Genomic DNA, 20,603 nt, shown 5'->3' with positions numbered 1-20,603 from the left:
TTGAGACTCACCTCTCTTTCTTGGAAGTCTACTTAAGAAGCTTTCAACTTATATCTTTTCAGAAAAAAGTACATGTTATCTTGATGCTTGATGTGATGTTGGTTGTTGTATTTAACTTGTTGGCTATGTTAAGAAAAATAACGATTACATGTTGTTTTTGGTGTAAATTTTAGAGTATAAATACTTGTTGTATTAGGACTTGTTGTTTTGTTTATGAAAGATGGTTATATTGTGTTTTTGGTGTATATTTTGAGTATGAATATTTATTGTATCGATGTAGTAGTTTAGTGTATAAAAAGAAGTTTGGAAAAGTAGTATATTATGATAAATAAAAATTATGGTAATGTATAGAAGTTTGCCCATGTAATGGTCATAAAAGATGGGTTTGAAATGGGAAATAAATAGCTAAATGAAATGGATGATTAGTAGCGTTACTTTCGTTGTCATTTATTAAGTTAGTAAGTCAAGTCTTTGATCCATAATTTATGTATATTATTAGAGACTTGAAAAGTGAGGAATTGAGTTATTAATGGATTGAAACATATTAGTGAGTGTTTAAAAATTTTAATTGTAGACTGTGTATGACCTTTCATCTTTGCCAAATTGAATGGTTATTTATCTACCGAACAACTATGAGTATGAATATGAACGAATCAAGTCATTATAATTTGTGCATAAGAATAATTGAGTTTTAGAAATATGAGTGTTTTTGATTGATAACAATCGAATGATTGAATAATTAGTTACTGAGAGTGTGGATTTAAGGTACTCATGAGATCAGTATTTTTCTTTTCCAAAGCAGTAATGTTAAGCGAACATTTTTGTGATGTGATAAATGTTTGATTGTTATTGTTTTATCCGTGAATTGAAGATAAGGAAGTGAGAGACTAATCTCTCCTTATTGATAAGTTATTTGTTGAATCTTAATTTTGAAATGAAAAGTTGTTCATTTTTTACTAAGTGATGTATCTATTATGATGTTGGAAAAGATGTTGATCATCAGTATTTTTCGTTGTTTAGCATAACCAATGTTAATAATCTTTGGTAAAATTAATGTTTTGATAAAAATGAACTCTTTGGAAATATATGTGTATTATTTGGATATTTATTTTGGATTAACATGGAAATAGTTAGAAATTGGTATAGTAGCGTTGTTGCACTTGGCCATGTTGAACCGATTCAAAACTTCAGTTATATATTTTCTTTGATGGAGAAACATTTCATCTTCCTTCTGCAAGAACTTCAATCCCAAAAAGTAACTTAGGCTGCCGAGATCAGTCATCTCATATTCTTCTTTGATCCTCTTCTTAAACTTTTCAATCTCATCCATCGAATATCCCGTTATGAGCAGGTCATCAACATATAAGCAAATCAACAACATACCTCATTGTCCTGGAGCTTTCACATAGATTCCGAATTCTACAGTGCATTTCTGGAATCCAAGTTTGATGAGAAGAGCATTAATATGGTTGTTCCACGCACGAGGCGCCTGTCTGAGGCCGTATAAGACCTTGTTTAATTTATAAACTTTCTGCTCTTGTCCCTCCTTTTCAAACCCAGGAGGTTGTCTGACATAGACGACTTCTTCTAAAGGCCCGTTAAGAAACGCAGACTTAACGTCCATTTGGCAGATTCTCCATCCTCGGAAGTTGGCCACTACGATCACCAATCTCACAGTTTCAAGTCGTGCAACCGGTGCAAAGCCATCCGTGAAATTAACTCTTGGTTTCTGCAAGAAACCCTTCGCTACAAGTCTAGCTTTAAGCTTCGCAACATCACCATTCGGTTTGTATTTGGTTTTGAACACCCACTTTACCTCAATGGGTTGCTTATGTTGAGGTGGCTCAACCATTTCCCAAGTCTTGTTCTTCTCGATTGACTTTAGTTCCTCAATCATAGCTTCTTTTCACTCCTTTATGTCAATTGCCTTTCTCCAAGTTATTGGTTTTGCATCAGCCAGTAATGCAAAATGAGTTAAATCTCCAGAATCTGTTATGTCACTGTCTGCATACACCTCATGATCTGCCAGTCTTGTGGAGGGAAACTTCACTCTTTGTGACCTTTGGATGCTGCCTTCGTCATTAACAACGATCTGTTTCATAGAAGTATTTCCATCTTCCAACCAGCCAGGGGTTAATTCTGATTTGTCATCAGTCTTTTGCCAATCGTAAATAGCCCCTTCATCCACAATCACATCCTTACTGATGATGACCTGTTTCTTCTCTGGACTGTACAGCCTATACGCTCCTGTTGGGTGATATCCAACATGGATGAAAATCTCACTTTTGTCATCTGGCTTCTTCCGCCTTTCTTCTGGAATATGTTTGTAACACACAAATCCAAAAACTTGCAAATGATTAAATTTTGGCTTGTCACCTGACCAAGCTTCCTCAGGAGTGCAATCAGATAAGGCTTTTGTTGGGCACCTATTCAGTAAATACGTTGTTGTAGACACAACTTCACCCCAAAAGAAGTGTGGCAATTTCTTGGCTTTAAGTAAGCATCTGGTCATGTCAAGCAACATCCTATTCCTCCTTTCAGCGATGCCATTATGTTGTGGTGTATATGGGGCTATCACCTCATGTATGATGCCTTTTCCAGTACAAAAACTGTCCATTTCGTGAGAGTTAAACTCTCCACCACCGTCTATTCTAAAAATCTTAACTGCAAACCAGATTGCCTCTCCACCATTGCGCAAAATTTAACAAAACGTAAGTATACATCTTTCTTTTCTTTAAGCAAGTAGATCCAAATCTTCCTAGTCCATTCATCTACGAAGATTAAGAAGTACTTGTAACCTCCGATTGACTCCATATTGAAGGGTCCGCACACATCCGAATAGATGACAACAAGGGGTTGTTTGGCTCTCTTGTATGTAGTTTTCTTAAATTCATTTCTGGTATGCTTCCCTATAGCACACGCTTCACATACTCTATCAGGTATTTGTATTGCTGGAACCCCTTTCATAAATTCTTGGATTTTAGCAAGCTCTGACTTCGAAAGTTCAGATGACCGAAACGGCAGTGCCACAACCAAGCTTCCTCTTTCGTATCAATTGCAGCCAAACATTGTACAACAACAACATCTAGTTTTACCTTAAACGTTCTGTTCTTGGCAAGCGGGGCTTTGAGAATGAGTTGTTGCCTTTCGTCAAACACCTCCATGTGCTTTTGATGCATCTTCATCGTATATCCTTTTTCAAGAAGTTGTCCCAAGCTCAACAAATTACTCTTCATATTTGGGACGTATAACACATTGTTCATATATGCAGATCTCCCATCCTTGCGTTTGATCAAGATCTTGTCAGCCCCTTCAGCCATGATAACGCTATCATCAGCAAATCGCACATTACTTCTGATTTTTGGATCAAGATCTAACAACCATTCTTTCCTCCCCGTCATGTGATTTGAACATGCAGTATCTAAATACCAACAAGTCTCATCTTCTGCATGACGCGTTTCATGTGCCATCGACACGTGTACATCCTCTTCCTGACACCTCTCTTCGTTGGGTGTTCTGTTTGCCTTCTTTTCTTGACACTTGCCTCCATTGCATGCTACCACCTTGCACACGTTCAAACAATTTTCCTGTGCTAGACTCCACTGCTGCGTTTCTTTATCTGAATCGATAGCACTCATCAATAGCACGTGATCTGAATCGGAATTGTCAGCTTCTTGCGCAAGATTAGCTTCCTCTTTTCCTTTGTTTTTCATCGCTTCTTCGTTGTGCCAGCATTCGGATGCATAGTGTCCGAACTTACTGCATGTGAAACATTGAATGTTTCTTTTGTCAACCTTGCTTCTTCCTCTTCCTCTTGAATACTTTCCGCCTCTCTTGCCGCCATTCTTGTTTTCACTGTTTTCATCTTCATCATTTTGGTCGGCACCACTCGAATTTCTGCCACCAGCTCGACCTCCCCGAGCACGTCCTCTTCCTCTGCCACGACCTCTGGGTTTGTAATCATTTCTTGCTTGTAAAGCTTGACTCACGCCTTGAGAAGCTTTTTCAGCATTCCTTCTTTCAACTAATCTCTGCTCAAACGCTTCTAAGGAATTCTGCAATTCCTCCACCCTCATCTGCTCGAGATCCTTGGTTGCTTCTATGGTCAAGGCTATATGATCAAATTGAGGGGTTAGCGTTCGAAGTATTTTTTTCAACAATTTTCTTGTCCTTCATTACCTTGTCGCACCCTCTCATTGCATTCATGATCAATTGGATTCTTCCAATGTACTTTACAACTGTTTCTTGTTCCCCCATAGTGAGAAGCTCATACTGCCTCTGGAGTGACTGCAATCTAACTTTCTTGACTTTCCCAGAATTGCCATAACCATCCTGTAAGATGTCCCAAATCTCTCTCGTCGTAGTAGCCTTTGAAATCTTCTGAAAGATTGTTGCGGATACGCACTGATGTAGCAACATTCGCGCTTTACAATCCAATTTCCGATTTTCCTTGTACTGCCTCTTGACTGCTTCTGTGTCGTCTTTAGAAGGTTCTTTGAAACCTTTTCTTACGATTTCATCGACTTCTTGGAAAGCGAGGATCGCATCCATCTTGATGCACCAATCATCAAATCCTTTACCATCGAATACAAGTAGGTTGTTATGCATCATCCCAACCATTACGTACGAACACCTTTTTTCTTTGACACGTCTTGAGCTGTCCGCAACGAGTTTCGAACCTTGCTCTGGATACCACTCTTAGGGCCAATGCAGAGAGCAATGCAGATTATGCAGAGTAAAAGGATTATGTAGAGACAGAGAGGAAGTAAAATGAACTGAATTTCATTATTAACAGAAGAAGGTATACAACGAAGTATATAAACTGTGAAAAGGGACTAACTGCCAAAGTTAGTTACATCAGTTTGAAAAACAGAATAACAACAACAATTTCTACCTTTATTAAAATCTTGGTTTAAACCATTTAGGCGTCCCTGTTTTCGTTCGGTCCTCCCACTTTAGTCCCCTTCTTTAAAATTTTCCCAATTGAGTCCTCAGAACTACCCCTGCCGTTAAAAATTGTTAACGGTGTTAATTTTTTGTACAGATGGAAGGGTGATGTGTCGATTTTTGCCACATCACTTCTCCTACGTCAGAGTTATCTTTTCCAACCACACAAACCTAATTTCTAATGAAACCCTAATCGCCGCCGCCGCCGTGAGCAGACCCAGAATTCCAATCCCTTTCGAAATTGGTAATGCTGTCGTTCTCTTTAATTGCTCCTGGAACTTCAGATGAACTATCATCATCATTTTTCACTCCATTACATTTCTGAGAATTAGAGGGCAGAGCACGAAAAAAGGGATTCAAGAACCCTTCCACTGTAAAAAATAATCAGATCTAACAAAATTAGAAAACCCATTTGGGATGCACAGCGGATATTTCTTTCGAAGAGGATTGATGGTTTGAATGGTGCTTCCATGGAGCTTGAAGAAAAACTTCTGAATGCGAAAAAGGAATGCGCAAACCTGGAATTGGATTTTCTGCTTTTGGGTTTGTTTGTTGCAGCTCTGGGTTTGATGCAGGTGGTGGCGCAGACTCGTGAAGATGCTTCACGGTTTCCATGGAGTTTGGGAGTGGAGGAGGTGCTCGCAGATGATAGAAAGTGCAGCGGCCATGGTGCGATTTGGTAGAGAACTCTGCTGTTTGGGATTTTTAGGTTGATGAAGTTGAAGGAGAAGGAGGCCTCGTGACCTGCGACGGCTAACAGAGGAGTTCGGCAAAGCTTTGGAGGTCGGTGATGGAGGAAAAGATGAATGCAGCGGTGCTTTGATGGTGGCTATCAGCGGCTTCTCCGGTGGAGATTGAGAGAGTGGTGGTCGTCGTTGATGGTTGAATGCGTGTTGATCTGTTGGGGGGACGACTGCCGACGATGGATCTGGTGCGGCGGCTAGGGTTTGGTGGGAAGGGTTTGGTGCGGCGGCTAGGGTTTGGATATGGCCATGGAGGAGTTGGAGGTGGGATAGGAGGCAGAGAAATCAGACAGCCACGTGGTCAAAAATCGACACATCACCCTTCCGTCTGTAAAAAATTAACACCGTTAATGATTTTTAACGGCAGAGGCTGATTTGCTTCAAATTAGCAGTTCTGAGAACTTAATTGAGAAAATTTAAAAGAAAGGGATCAAAGTGGAAGGACCAAACCAAAACAGGGACGCCTAAATTGTTTAAACCTAAAATCTTTTTAAAAGTAAAAGAGTTTCAAACCCAAATCTAATCTAAAGTACTGTTTTCACTGAAATTTGTCTGATTCATGAAATATTATAGGATGAAATGAGTTTGAAAACCCTAAACATGCATGCATATATATGATAAGAAGATTAAAGTGATTGGTTGCAGGGAATGATGCATCAAACTGTGAGTGGGATACAATCAAAAACAGGAAACTGGGCACACGGCATGAATGAGAGGAAAGTGATGATTATTAACAAATGTCCGTGTGCAGTGTCAGAAGTGAAGCTCAACTGCACTGATTTTCAAACCTACAAAACTGAAGATCCATCAATTTTGAACAAGATTTCTGATAATGTCTGTCTTCTTAAAGATGGTTCATCAATTTCTACTGATGAACATGTCGACTTTCTCTATGCATGGGATCCTCCCTTTCCATTTCAACCTATCTCCTTCAAACAATCATGCAATTATTAGAATAATATCACAACCACTCTCAGGTATAGTCATTCCATATGCACTGTAAAAGTTTACTGCATATTAGTGAAACTCTTTAAATTATCATCATTATTTACCTTGTCCTTTTCTTTTCCCTCATTTATCATACTATGAAAACTGCAAATTATAGTTTTATTAGTATTATTTGTACCTGTTATAATATCTGTTTATTGTATTAATTCAAGTTTATAGAAGTATAATTACAATTTAATATAAAGTATATAATATAGTATTTTAATTTTTTTTTCATAATGAGAATGCGTTTAAATTTTAAATAAATCATATATAATTATTTTAAACCATATATTATGATTGAGTTAGTCAGAATAAAAATTAATTTTAAATGAATCATAGAAACATATAAAGTAAATTTTCTAAAAATAAAAAGAATAAAAGATGTGAAAAATTGAGTAAACTCAGTAAAACTACAAAAAGTTAGATAATGCACAAAAATATGAAAAGTAGAAGTTATAAAACTACAAATGATAGATAGACAGTGTAAAAAAATTGTAAAAATACAAAAGATTAAATGGTAAAATAAAATAAAATAGAAGACAATGTAAAAGTGTAAAGAATAGAACATACAACAAATGTAAAGAGTAGACTCTACAAATATAAAATTTAAATGTAAAGAGTAGACTCTACAAATATAAAATTTAAACGATGCAAAAGAATAAGCTATGCAATCGAATGCAAATATTTTTCACTTTAACTTTTTTATGATTTTTTTTAGTGACAGTGTAAAAAGAAGCTTGTTGTTTACAAATAAAATAACATTATATCGAGTGTAAAAAGAAGAACCACTTGTCAGAAAGCATCATATGTGATTTTTTCTTTTGGAAATTTTTACTTTATTTTTATTTTTTATGGTTTTCTATGTGAGTGACACGTGGTAAAAGTTTGTTTTTGTGCTCCCTCAATTTGTAAAGAATAGAAAAAACCAAAAATTACACAAAGAAAAAATCATATTTAAGTATTACACAAAGAACCAAATATTTTAAAGGGGTTATTCATTTTAATATTATACAAACTTAAATTAATTATAAAATATTTAGCTACCAATCTCTTCGACATAGATTAATATAAAGCAGTCTTCACAAATTTAAATATTGAACACAACAAAAAGTTCAAATTAAAATAATAGAGTTTTAAATCACTTTTCTATTATTATTAATTTTAAAAAAGGATAAAATTATCATATTAAAATTATAATTGCCCTTAAATATAGTAATATTTTTGTTCATATATTTCAATAGACTTTATTAAGGATTTCAAATGATATTATTAGATATTATATATTGTAAGTAAGCATTAATTAAATTATATAAAAGGAATTTCAGTGTCAAAATAAAATATTTTAATTTAAATTAGAATCATGGATTTTAAATAAAATGATATAATATGTGTAATTTAAGCAATACACCTAAATGTCACTAGGTAAAAACAGAACCGTTAAAACGGTCATGATGAGAATATGAAGAGTCAAACTGCAACCATTCTTCATAGCAGGGTGTACAAAACAACCATTTACATAATTCACACGACTGAAACCTAAACCAGCCTCAGCCATTTTTCAAACTAATTCATTAGTAGCAATCTTCACTACTTCAATGACATCTGTCTCTAATGAAATCGCAGTATTACCATAGTCAAACTTCGAATTCTTAAAAAAACTATTCAGGTAGCCCTGTCATTTACACTACATTCTTAAAGAACGACGACGAAAACCAACAACGTTCGACCTCAAAACCTAAATCATGATTCTCCATTTAAGTTTCGAATCAACCAATGGGAATTAGAAAACAAAAAATATTGCCTACAAACCTAGTTTTCTACACAAACAGCTTAATTGCTAGAGTTCAATCAGTTTTCTCATTAGGAGAACCACACTAACACATTTAAACACCATCCATTACCTTCAAGATAAATAGATAAAACACATGTATATCTTCCTAATCACTAGGATAAAAAAAACCCAAACAAGAAAACAATACCAACGACCATTCACAAAATTAACAGAGCATCAATTAAACAATCCAACCCAACACAATCTCAAAACCAAATTCAAACTCTACAAAGTGATACAAACATACAAATAAGCACTAAAAAAACCATGTTTTAGCATAACAAAAATAATAAGAAACAATTCATAGCAAACGAAGAATCAATTCAAGCGCAATAAATAAAATTTCACCAAATAGCATACAAAAATTTAGGTTCAAGCCAAATTAGTTAACCATAACCAGAAATTTAAAATTATAACTTCTTCCAGCTGGGGCATAAAATTTTGTTTATAATAGTAATTTAAACCTGCACTTCCAACACAATCTTCTACATTTGCATTACATCACTCTTCGGGTATCAAACGAATCAAACATAATATCACTAAAAAATAAGATAAAACATATTACTTCCCTTAGAAATAACACTACCAAACACCAATAACGCCACAGAAATACTCAACTATTGAAAAAATATCAAAATTTCACAGTAGTAACTTTATAATGTAAACGGAAGCAAAGGACCCACAGAAATTGCAAGAGTTTTAAATGGAAAAGGCATAAATCAAAGTAAAACTTATGCATAAAGCTTACACGAGTACAAATTATCAACGAAACCCACCAAAAAGCTTGCCTGGCATCAACAATTATCAATTTAAGAAAGCCGCAGAATGTCAAGAATCAGCAGAACCAGATAACATAAATAAAGTTCCATGAATACCTAAAACACAAGTCAAACAATTCATCAAACACCCTAAAGTCATAAAAAGTATTTGCCAATCTCAACCAACAACAGCCATTTATTATACCACACTCCCGATATAACATAGAAACAATAAACCACCAATTTGATATGAACTACTTAAATGGAATTAACAAAATATATATGCGAATAATGGGTAATCCAAATCGATAAAGTATTTCATAAAAGGTTGATTAAAAACGTCCCAACACTAAACGAACAAAATCCGAAATTAGGCATCCGCCTTCTGGTATACATAAGTGAGACCGCACTTGCCGCAGTAGTGACGATCGAAATGGTTAGCCATGAAGGTTCCAGCNCCGCACTCAGCGTTGGGGCACTCCTTGCGGAGCCTCTGCACCTTTCCGGAGTCGTCAACCTTATANAACTGCAAGACAGCGAGCTTCACCTTCTTGTGCTTGTGCTTGATCTTCTTAGGCTTGGTATATGTCTTCTTCTTGCGCTTCTTGGCGCCACCGCGGAGACGGAGGACGAGGTGGAGAGTGGACTCTTTCTGGATGTTGTAATCGGCGAGGGTGCGACCGTCCTCGAGCTGCTTTCCTGCAAAGATGAGACGCTGCTGATCTGGTGGAATGCCCTCCTTGTCCTGAATCTTGGCCTTGACATTGTCAATGGTGTCAGAAGACTCCACCTCAAGGGTGATGGTCTTCCCCGTAAGGGTTTTCACAAATATTTGCATTGCAGCTGCTAGGGTTTCCAAGGCTTTCTCAACAAAAGGAGAAAGAATGATATGGAGGGTTTAAATAGTCCTAGGAGCTATGTTTCACCTCAACTTTCCAAGAAAAATCACAGCTTTATTATATATATAATCTTTCATTTATGAAATAAAAACGTGATTTAAAATAATTATATTCTTACATGTATGTTTGATTTTTTTATTTACTGTCTTTTTTTTAAATGATTTTACCATTATTTCATTTCAACACTAATACTAAATATATATATATATATATATATATATATATATATATATATATATATAATATTAGTTTTGTTTTTATGCATGTAAGGGTATTCGGGTTTTGAGGGTTAAAAATAATTTGTGATCAATTTTATAACAAGTAAACACCGATAAAAAAATTTAGTTTGATTTATTCCTTTATTAAATAATTATAAAGTTTGAAATATTTTAATTGAAATTTTGACAATATTTTGACATTCAAATAAAAAATAACATAAACAAATTAAGAAAATTCATTCAATCTGTTAACAATTAAAGGTAAAAAACGATTGTAAGAGTGTGAGTTTAATTTAATTGTTAAATTTCCATCTCAATTAATTTGATGTCTATGTTTTCAACTGAATTAATTTCTCGAGTTTTAATTTAAAATAAATTTGAATCCTCTATTATTTTCTTCTAATACTCTTAATTACTTATTAATTACAAAAACTATTCTTTATTATTAACTTCTACAGATTTTAAATATATATAATAAAAATAAAAATAAAAATATATTTCAGATATATTAGTTTCGGTTTCAATATAATATTTAACTTCCTTATAAAAAAATTTAAGGGTGTACAATGGTAAATAGTTTTCTGTCTGTTTTATTAAAAGATTCTATCAAAACTAACAAGTTTTGAGATTTTGATAAGTTACGATAAAATATATATAGAAATAATAAATATTCACAATATAATTAATTACGCTTGAAAATACTATAATATTATTTACGATTAAATACAATATTTTTTATAACAAATTATACTATTGCAACATCAGAGACACATAGCTCATGGAACAGTCTTTAAAATCATTAACAAACTTACACAACATTTACACAGTGCCTCCCTCACAAACAAATAAAAACTGCCTGAAAAATACACAGGCAATCTAAAATCAAACAGCCACACTTTGAAAACTTTGGCAGATAAATCAGAAAACAAAAAAATATTGCATAAAAACCTAGTTTTCTAGGCAAACAGCTTAATTGCTAAAGTTCAATCAGTGTTCCTATTAGGAGAACCACACTAACACATTTAAACCCAAACAACAAAACAACACCAACAACAATCCAACCCAACAAAAAATCTCAACCAAATTCCTAGCAAAGTGATACAAACATACAAGCNCAAAAAACATGTTTTAGCATAACAAAAATAATAAGAAACTATCCATAGCAAACGAAGAATCAATTCAAGGCATTAAATAAAATTTCATTATATAAAAATAGCAAAACAAAATTTACCATGTTCAAGCCAAATTAGTTAACCATAACCAGACATTTAAAAATTTTGAACTTCTTCCAGCTNGGGCATAATATTTTTTTTATAATAGTAATTTAAACCTGCTCTTCCAACGCAGTCCGNCACAATGTTCTACATTTGCATCATCACTCTTCGGGATATCAAACGAATCAAACATAACATCACTAAAAAATAAGGTAAAACATATTACTTCCCTTAGTAATAGCACTAAAATCCAACGCCAACTATTGAAAAAATATCAAATTTTCACTAGTAACTTTATAATGTAAATGGAAAAAGCATCCATCAAAGTAAAACTTATGGAGAAAGCTTACACTGGGTACAAATTATCAACGAAACCCACCAAAAAGCTTGCCTGCATCAACAATTATAAATTTAAGAAAGCAACATAATGTCAAGAATCAGCAGAACCAGATAACAGAAATAAAGTTCCATGAACACCTAAATCACAACTCAAACAATTCATCAAACACCCTAAAGGCATAGACAGGAGTTTCCAATCTCAACCTACAACATCCATTTATTATACCACACTCTCGACATATCATAGAACAATAACCACCATAGCAATTCGATATAAACTACTTCAATGGAATTAACAAAATATGTATGCGAATAATAGGTAATCCAAATCGATAAAGTATTTCATAAAAGTTTAATTAAAAACGTCCCAACACTGAACGAACAAAANCCGAAATTAGGCATCCGCCTTCTGGTATACATAAGTGAGACCGCACTTGCCGCAGTAGTGACGATCGAAATGGTTAGCCATGAAGGTTCCAGCNCCGCACTCAGCGTTGGGGCACTCCTTGCGGAGCCTCTGCACCTTTCCGGAGTCGTCAACCTTATAAAACTGCAAGACAGCGAGCTTCACCTTCTTGTGCTTGTGCTTGATCTTCTTGGGCTTGGTATATGTCTTCTTCTTACGTTTCTTGGCGCCACCGCGGAGACGGAGGACAAGATGGAGAGTGGACTCTTTCTGGATGTTATAGTCGGCGAGGGTGCGACCGTCCTCGAGCTGCTTTCCTGCGAAGATGAGACGTTGCTGATCTGGTGGGATGCCCTCCTTGTCCTGGATCTTGGCCTTAACATTATCAATGGTGTCAGAAGACTCCACCTCAAGGGTGATGGTCTTCCCCGTGAGAGTTTTGACGAATATCTGCATCCCTGCTGAGAGCTAGGGTTTCGACTCAGGGTTTGTGCTGAGGAAAGGAAAACTGAAGTTAGGGAGGGTTTATATAGTCCAATGGGATAGGGCTTTTTTTTAGGCTAGTCCGCATATCTAACTAAATGTTATGTTTTTCATCAACATATATTTACATTTTCACTTCCTTCTGTGCTTTTACTTAAAAAGTTCTTTTTTATTTATTTATTTGGTCATAATTTTTGGTTCTTCTCCCTACATCTTCAATCCTTCTCTTTGCATTTTTAAGTGGACGGTTGTATTATTCTGTAGAAAAAAAAAAAAGCAATTAGATAAACAATAATTGTTACTTAGAACTGTCATTTAATTTTTAAAATGTCATTTAATTTTATCAGATGACAAAAAAATTCACGCGTGTGAATACCTGTAGATAAAATTCGTGATAGATAATTGGTATTCGCGGATATTCATTATCTATAGATTGTGGGTATCGGGTATTTTAATATTTGTTTTTAAACGGGTTAAGTACGGATATTATACTATCCGTACTCGTAGATATTCGTTACTCGCAAAAAATAAAAATAAAAATTTAATTTATATCTTATTAAGTTAAAAAAATAAGTGGATCGCTCTCATAAGTAAAAACTAATCTTCTGAACCTTTATAAAGCCCAAGTGAAATTATTTTCCTCTTTACTTGATAAGAATGCAAAGATCCTTAAGAAGGTCAACCTTGTAGATGTTATCCCAACTATCTCAAGCAATGACAGTCTATATTTGTTGGTTTTGTATATCGTATTCATGACAAAAACAACATTAAATACATTCAACAATTTCACTACAAGAGAATATATCCAAAAGATGTCACTTATCACCTCGTATTCATTAACACATCTACTCAAAATTGATGTATTTATCACGATCCAACATCATCACCAATTGTTGTAATTTAATTCACGACCCTCTCAATGATTGTTTGTTAGTATACATTTGGTTGGTTGATTGTCGTGACACTTGATTTTTAGTCATATCAATAAGTAATAATTACTCAGTGTTATTTAACCTCCCAATAAATATGTGACCAACTAAATTTTATGCCAAATCATGGTTATGTTATGTAGATATAATCTTCAATACCCACCCTTCTCCATTATAATTTGGCCCTCCCCTCGTATTAAAAGGAAACTCACATTTTCTTGTGTTGTATATACTCGATTGAATATCAAGTTTGCATTTCATGTCCTTCTTACCTCATTCACATCTTAACAAGACGAACGTCTTTTTCCCAAGTTCACTATAACTTTATAATATATTATATTTACGACAATAAACCCAAGAAGAAAAGTAATCAAACCCATACAATTAAGTCATCACGTGTTATGAGAAACATCTGATCAATTATAAAATTATTTATATAATCTCTCTCGCACACTTCATTGATGAAAGAAGATAAATTTAACAGAAAACTCAAATTTACTTGTGAATTCATCAAATCGAAAGCATAATATTTAATCTTACAATATAAGCACCTATAACATAACATTTTCATCATTGAATACCTCATTTCATTGAGAATAATACTAATAACAATACCTCAATAAATTATTAAAAAATTTCTAACAAATTAAAAATAAAATTAAAAGCCCTATCGCATTGGACTATATACACCCTAAATAGCTTCCATTTTCCTTTCCTCACACAAATCCTGAATGTGTCAAATTCCTAGTGGACTGAAGTCAAAAATGACCTATATAGAAATTTTAATTCTTTTTCAATTCAACCCAATCCGATGGACCATATTAACTCATATATTCTAACCAGTTTTGAAAATACTAGTCCATTTAAAATAGGACAGATCAGATTGAAAATTTTAATTCATTAACCCATTTTGTCTAGTCCATCTAGTCTGTCAATTTAATGGGTCAAAATGTAAGTTAGCTCGTTGTCCCATTTTTTATTTAAATTTAAAATTTTAACTTTTCTATATTATATTATTTAAATGTGAAAATATATAATAGAATTGTAATTTAAATAATTAACCCTTACCTTAAATTTCAATTATTAGTCACGTTAGAATAAGTTACTATGTAAGTTTAATAGTTATTTTAATTTAGCTAATTAAAAACATTAATTAATTAGTTAAAAGTTTAAAAAATATTTTATATGATTAAATAAGCTTTTAATATTTATTATATATAAACAAATTTTAAAATGAAAAATAAATAAAAAATTGAAAATAAATTAAAAAATAGAAAGAAAATGACAAAGTTATGACTAATGATTATTTTTGTTTTATAAACTAAAACAATCACACACACACACGAGAACCTATATGAAGAGTCAAACTGTAACAAAAACATGCTCCTCTTGGCCATGGTTGATTCAGAGGTCTACCAATAAAACCAAGAACCACTGCAATTTATGACGCAATAAAAAATTCAGATACAGCCAGAGAATTCAATAAAAAAAGCTTCATCGTTGCCCGATCCACCAAAGGAAGTTGGGGGAGGTGCTGGCAACAATGCTGAGTTCCCCAGTTGTTGTTATGTTATGCCAATAAAGACATGGCTTTCCCTTCAAGTTAAGGTTTCCATGTCATATACATATAATGAAACCGGTGAAATCAAGAGCATAAATTTTATAGGAAACGAGGAAAGATAATAATGTGGTCTAGAGCTAATTGTCAACATTCAGTTGAAACAAAAAGAAAGAACAGTACTGCAGAGAAGTTGGATCCAGTCTGTTTTCGTGTAGGAAATATGTTACTGTAGCAATACAGAAGTAAATCTAACAATGCAGATTGTAAAGTGCTTGTTTATGTGGTTACCCTGACAAATTGAACTCACTACCCTGGTTAATGTTAGCATGCTAAAATCAGGTCACAATATTAACCAAACGAGGATTTAGTGAAACATGATCTACTATGTTAAATTACTTTTTCATCTATTACTTCAGAAATTAAACCGGACAATAACTGAACTTTTTCCTATCACCCATACAACCCACCAACCAATCAAATAATCATTAAGAATACAACCTCAACGTGTAAGCTTTTGTCATGGAGTCATCTTTATGCTTGAGTTGCCCTGGGCCTAAAACAATCAATATGGCACAAACCAACTGATCTCACCATTTCACCAAAACTGCAGCAAAAGATAGAAAAATTGTAAGGCATAACATTAGCAGAACTGACATGAGCATATCAAACGTGATTTGTAACTGACCGGTCAATGCTATTTCTTGCTTTCTCAGGAATTTCTGCTCCGTTACATGCTTTCTCAGAGCGGTCTATACTCTTTCTTGATTTATCTTTCTTGTCAGCTCTTGACTTTTCTTTATGGTCTGTGCTTATCCTTGGCTTTTCTTTGAAGTCAAAACTTCGTCTCAAAGTCTCCCTTAGATCCATGCTGAGTCTAGGTTTCTCTCTAAAATCTGTGCTACTCCTAGGTCTGTCCAGTTGATCAGGAATCGGTTCAGATCCAGTTTTTTTATACGGTGGCCGCTCAATAACCACAATAAATTTCCTGAGGTGCTTTATATATTCAGGGTAAAGCTCCAGGTCACAATGATTTCCTCCTTTAATCCACAGGGGTTCGTACTTTTGTATGCAATGTTCCCAAAGCTGCTTCCCGTGGGAGCAATCAACTACATTATCAGCTGTTCCCTAAACGATACATATGTCAACACAAAAGAAAAACCCTCTTATTATATATAAAATGGCTTGAATGTTGAAAGTGATAGGTTGATTGCATTTGGCTACTGACAAAACAGTTGACCAATTAAAAAAGTCTAACCCATTATGTTCCCCAACATCAAATTTAACTGGTCAGCTAAGTGTTCAGTTAAATAAGGCATATCTCCATTTGATAGCCTAGTTATACACTCTGTATGCATATAAACCACGTTGATATGCTTTTTCTCTAACTTGAGGTCACACAACAAAAAAAGCATGTCCTAAATTAAGCTGTTTTAAAATTGATAAAAAAGTTGAAATGAATGTAAAAACTAGAATACATGAAAAGGCTGTGTAGAATGATATCACTAATGTAGCATGGAATACCTATACTCAGGTTACAAAATCTAAGCCATGGATATTTTCAGAATAATAGTTCCCACATGAAAAATTCAAAACTTTGTTTTGAGTTATTCAAATTACCAAATTTTGACAGATCACTCCAGAATACTCATAAAGATATGAAAGTTCATTTTAGATAACAGCTAAGTCGGTTAATAAAAAAAAGAGTGATCTGGAAAGCCTTACAATTTCTCATTGCATTGGGCAATTCGGAAGTTAGTGGACTGTGATCAACGGTATATAAAGAATTATAGAAACATATTATCGCAACCACGACAGATTTGGTAGTCAGAATCCACATATCACTAAGGTCTATTATATCAATAAGAACAACCAGAGACATGTATGCGGAGGCAATTAGGGGATTGGTTTGGGAGTTATCTAGCAACCTTCATAACTGGCAAGGGAGGAGCGATCTGTCCTACTAGTGAAATGACACAACCAAAGGGAAGAGAGGAAGTAGAGAGTAAGAAACTTTCGTCAGCACAGTGACTTCAGCAGCAGTATGATAGACTTTTAGTTCCAGTGTCCTACCGAAGTACTTTGGCATGGTTGACAACCACATAAATGTTGTTTAAAAATCTAAATAGAAAGCTCAGACGGACATCCACAATGACAACGGTCAAGAATTTTTAAGGAACTCAGGGAAACTTAGAATGGCTCTAAACAATGTTAACAGATCAATACAGCTGAATAAGTTTCAGTCAATTTATTATTGATGATGATGATGAAGCCGTGAGGGTATGTATTTGAAAAGCAAGAAAGTGGAAGAGGACCATCAACTCAGATTACAAATGAGTATATTTCATAAACTATGCGAGATCCAAAACCATCAAGGTCCATTCCATGATTACTTCAAATTATTATTCCCATTCCGTTCAGTACAATGACAGATTCTATTTAATACTATAACATACTAGTTTGAACTGAGCACACTCACATGAATTACCAGAACTGGACATCTGACCAAAGGAATTTTATCAATGTTCTGCACAAAAAACAGAAAAACATCATTAAATTGCAGCAATGGAACTCTATATGTGCGTGAGGCTCAAATTGAACTATGTAACTAACCAATTTATTTAGCAATGATAGGTACAGATAAAACCTTATAAATGTCAAACCAATATGTCCGCTTCACAGGATACATGACTCGGAGACCAGATAAGATGGGACTGTGTAGAATGACAGCCCTAAGGTTTGGTAAACGCGTAGCCAAATCTGTGGTGGGTCCACTACCGACAGATTGGCCATACAGAATAATATCTTCCTCTTTCGCCCCATACATTTCTACAAGGCATTTATATGCAGCTTCTATATCTGCATACGTGTTCTGCTCACTAGGCTGTCAAAAAAATATTCTTCAACTCACTCCCATTCCAGCAAAATATTAAGCTACCTCGTGACATTCTAACTCATAAAACATTGAACAATAATAGAATGATATAAAAAAGAAATAAGCAAATATAGAAACCTTCACTCAAAATGACTTGACTGACTTGGATCGTGTAAATTTTAAGGTAACTGATTACTGGCATAGCTTTTAAGTTGATTGTTGTAAAAGTCAATACATTTATTATACTGATTAAATGACAATATAAAAAGAATTCTTTGAATGATTGGTGGATATAGACTATTTACTTGTAATCAAATTAAATTTCTTGTTCTATAGCCATTCAACATAAATCATCTACTTCTTTCAGACTTTCCTTAAGTGAATATGTTATTCTATTATTGAAAGTTCTATTCGTAGTTCTTTAATTCTATCGTTCTTAACAGCATTCCAATTTTTCTAGGATTTAAAAAAGAAAAAACTATCACATAAGGTAAACTCTTAATTTTTTTAAAAAACATGTATAGACTGACGCGATGCATATCTCAGTTCAATTGATTACCAACGTTACAGCTAAATCACACTGTTACTATTTCAAGAGGCATCATACAGAGCTCAAAAAACCCATATGATCTAGAGTCTGTAAGAAAAAAAATAGAAGAACTTTTAAGAACTTCTCTGTCAGAAAAAAAAAAAAAAAAAACTCAATATTTCTCGTGAAGAGGATTTGAAAATCAGATCCAGTATCATGTAAAATAAATAAAAAAAATATTAAGCAGAGAAAAATCGCTTACCTTACCAGAAGACTGACCGTATCCAGAATAGTCATAACTACAAGAGAAAAAAAAATGAAAAATTGGTACTGTGAATAAACAACGTGACATGACATTAGAAGTAACAACAACAACAATGGTAACATGATGTAATGTATGTGCAGTGAGTAGTTACCATAAGAGGTTGACTCGGAGGTGGTGACTCAGCTCGGAGAACAACTCGTACATCCGACCCAGATCGGCGGCGTTGCCGTGGGAATAGAGCAGAGTGGAGGAGGCGGAAGGGTTTGCAATGTAGATGGCAACGATGGTGTTCCCTCGTCTGGTGCAGAGCTTCAAAACGTCGACATTTTCCCTGGTGGCCACCCCCGTCATCTTCAGCTTCCCCGTCACGGCATCCACCCCGACACCGTAGGACGGCGGGTTAGGGGGGAAGAAGGCGAACTTCGCCGCCATCGACGACGTGACCGCTCCCATTAGTTAATAATTATCTGTGTTCCCAAGTTTGGAATCAATTTGGAAGAGGAAGGAGAGAAGGCACGTGTGATGTGAGTGTGTGGGTATTGGTGGTGATGATGGTGATGTTTAAGAAGGGGTGGTGAGTGTGACAGTGATGCTCACTTGTCAGTACACGTGTCAGTTTAGTAGTGAGGAGGGGTGCATTAAGAGTACACACAGGATCTTTTCTCCTCTCTTTGGAACACCTTAATTGCAATAATTTGAATGAAGAAAATAGAAAATGACGAAAATAGGAAGAGACAAGACATAGAATTGGAGCAATGATGCCAAAATTAGGTTATCTGTTGATGGAATCATTCATTGTTAATTTTGGTTTTTTTATTATTATTAAATTACTTTATTATCACCTTTGTTATTTTTAATCTCTAAGTTTGAAATATTTATTTCAAGATAGAGGTAATTAATCTTCCAATTTTATGAGTAATGGTTTTATTTCAATCATTCTATCTAAGAATCAAAATATTGATTGTTAGGACATTAATATTAATTTTCAAGTGATGCACATTAATATCGTACAAAAAATGTATATATTTTAAACTAATTATAATTATTTTAGTATTATGCTTTTGTGATAATATTTCAGATGTTACCATTAAAATATATAACGTTCGAGTTAGTATTTGTAACACTTGTGTTATATGTTTAAGTAATTAAATTATATATCTTTGTTAATCAAAATACATCCATCAAGATTTTTGTATTAATAATATGGTTTATAGGGTGGACTATTTCAACATAAGTATATTTATCTATAATATATACATGTTCATAGGTTTCTCTGTTTATTACAAATACACTATTTACAATTATAACAAAATGTCAGATGTACAAAGATAAGTTATTGAAATTTAAAATATATTTATATGATAATAACGACAATAAAATAATTATATTTTCTTAAATAAATTAGTTGTTAAAATTGTACTCATACATTTAATAAGTATAACTACTTTTTTTTTAGATGCAATACATTAAACTGTTATACGTACCATAACATTAACCTTGATCATAGTTTTAGTTTCCAGCACACTCCTTTAAAAAATGGATTTAATGAACTTTGGCAATGTACACTCAATTATATTTTAAATTTATTTTTAGTTACAATTTGTGAATATAAATCTCTT

The 20,603-nt window shown here is 33.9% G+C and overlaps 4 protein-coding genes across 5 annotated transcripts; all 4 read right to left on the bottom strand.

The window, feature by feature from the left end:
- Positions 1 to 2,963: 2,963 nt before the first annotated feature.
- LOC106758488 lies at positions 2,964 to 4,076 on the bottom strand. Its single transcript, XM_014641407.1, has one exon. The coding sequence runs from the start codon at positions 4,074 to 4,076 to the stop codon at positions 2,964 to 2,966; it is 1,113 nt and encodes a 370-aa protein (XP_014496893.1).
- A 5,371-nt stretch (positions 4,077 to 9,447) lies between these two features.
- LOC106759238 (ubiquitin-40S ribosomal protein S27a-like) lies at positions 9,448 to 10,171 on the bottom strand. The gene has a single exon (XM_014642312.2). The coding sequence runs from the start codon at positions 10,105 to 10,107 to the stop codon at positions 9,640 to 9,642; it is 468 nt and encodes a 155-aa protein (XP_014497798.1). The 5' UTR covers positions 10,108 to 10,171; the 3' UTR covers positions 9,448 to 9,639.
- Positions 10,172 to 12,129: 1,958 nt separating this feature from the next.
- On the bottom strand, positions 12,130 to 12,855 carry LOC106759237 (ubiquitin-40S ribosomal protein S27a-like). The gene has a single exon (XM_014642311.2). It carries the CDS (start codon positions 12,799 to 12,801, stop codon positions 12,334 to 12,336), a length of 468 nt encoding a protein of 155 aa, XP_014497797.1. The 5' UTR covers positions 12,802 to 12,855; the 3' UTR covers positions 12,130 to 12,333.
- Positions 12,856 to 15,030: 2,175 nt separating this feature from the next.
- On the bottom strand, positions 15,031 to 19,634 carry LOC106758139 (protein ABHD17C). 2 transcript variants are annotated; one of them, XM_014641073.2, is made up of 7 exons: positions 19,136 to 19,634; positions 18,982 to 19,018; positions 17,963 to 18,199; positions 17,795 to 17,842; positions 16,004 to 16,443; positions 15,817 to 15,922; positions 15,031 to 15,347 (listed from the first exon to the last, which is right to left on the bottom strand). In XM_014641073.2, exons 1-6 carry the CDS (start codon positions 19,435 to 19,437, stop codon positions 15,850 to 15,852), a joined length of 1,137 nt encoding a protein of 378 aa, XP_014496559.1. In that variant the 5' UTR covers positions 19,438 to 19,634; the 3' UTR covers positions 15,031 to 15,347; positions 15,817 to 15,849. The 2 variants fall into 2 exon arrangements, with proteins under 2 accessions (XP_014496559.1, XP_014496558.1); XM_014641072.2 differs by having other exon boundaries at positions 15,031 to 15,353; positions 19,136 to 19,633.
- Between the last annotated feature and the right edge of the window lie 969 nt (positions 19,635 to 20,603).

The sequence above is a fragment of the Vigna radiata genome, chromosome 4 (assembly GCF_000741045.1).
Source record: "Vigna radiata var. radiata cultivar VC1973A chromosome 4, Vradiata_ver6, whole genome shotgun sequence".
NCBI lineage: Eukaryota > Viridiplantae > Streptophyta > Magnoliopsida > Fabales > Fabaceae > Vigna > Vigna radiata.
Note: the sequence above shows the minus strand (reverse complement) of the source record. Positions and strands in the feature narration are given on the sequence as shown.